Genomic DNA, 2,861 nt, shown 5'->3' on the forward strand with positions numbered 1-2,861 from the left:
CCCACTATTTCTTCATTTAATTCTATGTCATCTCATCAAATTTGCCTAGTTAGCATGCATGATACTACCTACGATACTTTCATTACGACCAACCTTATATTTACTTACGGAAGGAGTACATGCTATCTCAATGCTGTATTTTTTTTCTATTCCTATAAAATGTATGTCTTGAATTCCTCGATCGGAACTGTTTATCCCTCGAACTCAAAGGCCACAAAGGTATTTATCTACTCCCTTCGTCCCATAATGTAAGACGTTTTTTGACACAGCACTAAAGGTCTAAAGCACACCATGCATCTCATGTCTACTTAATTGCAACAGAAACACATAAATAATGTGAAGCGTAAGTTGACAAAGATCAAGCAAGTTCCTGCTTATTGGAACATTGACCATAAAAGCCAAGAACCACCAAAAAACTGGATGCCCTTTACCACCAAAACCAAGGTACTCCTACTACTTATTCTAAATCATTTTGTGCTAATCAAGTGTAGATGGAGCAGTAGGTCTTTAAACCCAAAACATATATAAATCTCCAAACGGCAGAAACCAATGTCAACACTTCACTTGTCCGGCGGCAGTGGATGAGGAGCCCTGGCAGAGCGCATCTGGGCGACGCGGCTGTGCCTGTTGGTGTGCAACTCCGGGGAGAAGGTGGGGCTGCGCAGCGGCCGGTACTCCGGCACCAGGCGGCCGGCCCTGTACCGCACGCCGCACGCATTGCACAGCATCTTACGGCCGTCCGGTCCCTCGCGCCATTGCGGCGTTTCTGCCGTCCCACAGTGCCGGCACAGCAGCTGCCCCAGGCCAGAAAGCGCCGGCGATGCCACTGCACGTCGCGCCGCCCCCTCCGTCGGCTCCATTGTCTCCACCGCCGGGAGGTTCTTGTTCGGCAGCCACTCCCGCTCCTCCTCCGCAGCCGCTCCCTCACGCCATTGCGGCTTCTTCATCTTCCCGCAGTGCTGGCACCACTGCTGCTCCGGCCCAGTCGCTGTCGGAGGCCACGCCAAAGTTCGTCGCTGGCGCACCACCCTCTTCGTCTGAGACCCCACCTCCGACGGCTCCGGCTCCATAGTCTCCAACGCCTCGCCGCCGCCAACCTCCAGTCCCTGCAAGAGCCAAACATTACCTCCATTTCCCCTACCAAGCAACCCAAATTTCCTGACCAAAAGGAACAGCATGCTGAAACCGCGTACCGCCTGATCAGAGGGTGAATGCTCCGGGTGTTCCCTCTTGTACCGCACGCCACACGCGTTGCACAACGTGCGGCAGCCCGCTGGTCCCCTGTGCCACTGCGGCGTCTTCGTCGTCCCGCAGTGCCCGCACCGCCGCTGCCCCGGCCTAGCCGCCATCGCCCCGCGCCGCCGGCGCACCACCTTCGTCCGAGGCCCCATCACCGCTGGTTCCTGTTCCATCTCCTCCACCGTCGGGAATGCGTCCTTGTTGGGCAGCGACTCGAGCTCCTCCTGGGCCCGACGGCCCCCCATCACCGCTGGCTCCAGGTCCATCTCCTCCACGGCCGGGAACGCGTCCTTGTTGGACAGCCACTCGTGCTCCTCCTCCGCCCCCTCGCCGCCTCCGCCAGCCGCCCCCTCCAGCCCCTGCAACTGCAAGCACCAACCTTCATCGCTAATTCCGTACGAGAAACCCCCCCAAAAATCCTCACCGAAAGGAAAATCATACCAACTGGTCAAAGAAGGCCTGGAGGTCGCCGCCGCTAGAGAGGAGATCGTCAAGGACCGCCTCGCCGTGGAGCCCGTCCACCGTCGCCACCGCCGCCGCCTGCTTCTTTAGCCCGAGAGGAGAACGCGAAAGGGTTTGGGGAAACTTCTGTAGTTGGTGGGCTTCTAGGAGAAGGTATGTCGGTGGGTGGGCTAAGGGGCTTCTTTTGAAGTTCGCTGGCGGGAGTGAGTCTATGATTTACCTTTTCTTTTCGTTGGACGCGCGAGTTTGGAATTTGGAGATGGCCACCGTAAAAACGAATGAAGCGGACAAAACATCACTTTTTGTTTTTTAACAAGAAAACAGTAGGGAAAAACCTACTGCAAAGTTTTAAATTCACCTCTCCGCAAATAAAAAAAAATATATAAAACACATCACCAGCCTAGAGCTGCAATTTGTTGTTTTCCATTTGTATTTTGCATTTGGTTAACCTGTGATGGCTTGATGCGAAGATAGGGCGTCACTGATCTGACTCCCTGCAGCCGTCAGATGCCTCCCGGACGTGGCTCTTTGAGGATAAAATACCCTTCTGTCTTTCCTCTCCCGACAAACAAACTCGTTTGTCTCTCGTCTGAGGCGTCTCGCAGCAGTTGTCGTAGCGCCGTCGCTCGTTGCCCCCGCGACATTCCATCGCCTCTGGCTTGTAGCACGGTAGCAGTGCTCACGGGTGCCCACTAGTCCGCCCTATGCGCCAAATCGTACAGCCAGACCTAGCAAAAAAAATCGTCTCACCGGTCCCCAACATTCATCACCGGCGCAACCCTACCATAAGTCGTCGCCGTAGCCGATTGCAGCAATGGCAGGTGACGAGTCCAACATCTGTCGCAGTACATGGTGCAAAACATTGTGTGCATCGTCGGCTTAACCCCTTGCAACATTTTTTGTCGCCAGTCCGGGTTGAAGCTTTTTCCATCTATGGTTGAAGCTCTTCGTCTCAATAGTTGCACCTTTTCTAGTTGGGCAGTGTCCAGTTGAAACTTTCTATATCGCCAGTTGAAGCTTTTTCCATATACTGTTGAAGCTTCTCATGTCAATGGTTGCAACTTTTCCGGTTGCGCAGTGGCCAGTTGAAGCTTTCTATATCGCCAGTTGAAACTTTTTCCATGTATGGTTGAAACTTTCATATCAATTGTTGTAGTTTT

At 53.6% G+C, this 2,861-nt stretch overlaps 1 protein-coding gene across 1 annotated transcript; it reads right to left on the minus strand.

Moving 5' to 3' along the window:
* Window positions 1-273: 273 nt before the first annotated feature.
* LOC123078253 (GATA-type transcription factor SRE1) lies at window positions 274-2,538 on the minus strand. Its single transcript, XM_044500679.1, has 4 exons — window positions 2,486-2,538; window positions 1,681-1,879; window positions 1,194-1,604; window positions 274-1,106 (listed from the first exon to the last, which is right to left on the minus strand). Exons 1-4 carry the CDS (start codon window positions 2,536-2,538, stop codon window positions 561-563), a joined length of 1,209 nt encoding a protein of 402 aa, XP_044356614.1. The 3' UTR covers window positions 274-560.
* Between the last annotated feature and the right edge of the window lie 323 nt (window positions 2,539-2,861).

The sequence above is a fragment of the Triticum aestivum genome, chromosome 1B (assembly GCF_018294505.1).
Source record: "Triticum aestivum cultivar Chinese Spring chromosome 1B, IWGSC CS RefSeq v2.1, whole genome shotgun sequence".
NCBI classification, from domain to species: Eukaryota; Viridiplantae; Streptophyta; class Magnoliopsida; order Poales; family Poaceae; genus Triticum; species Triticum aestivum.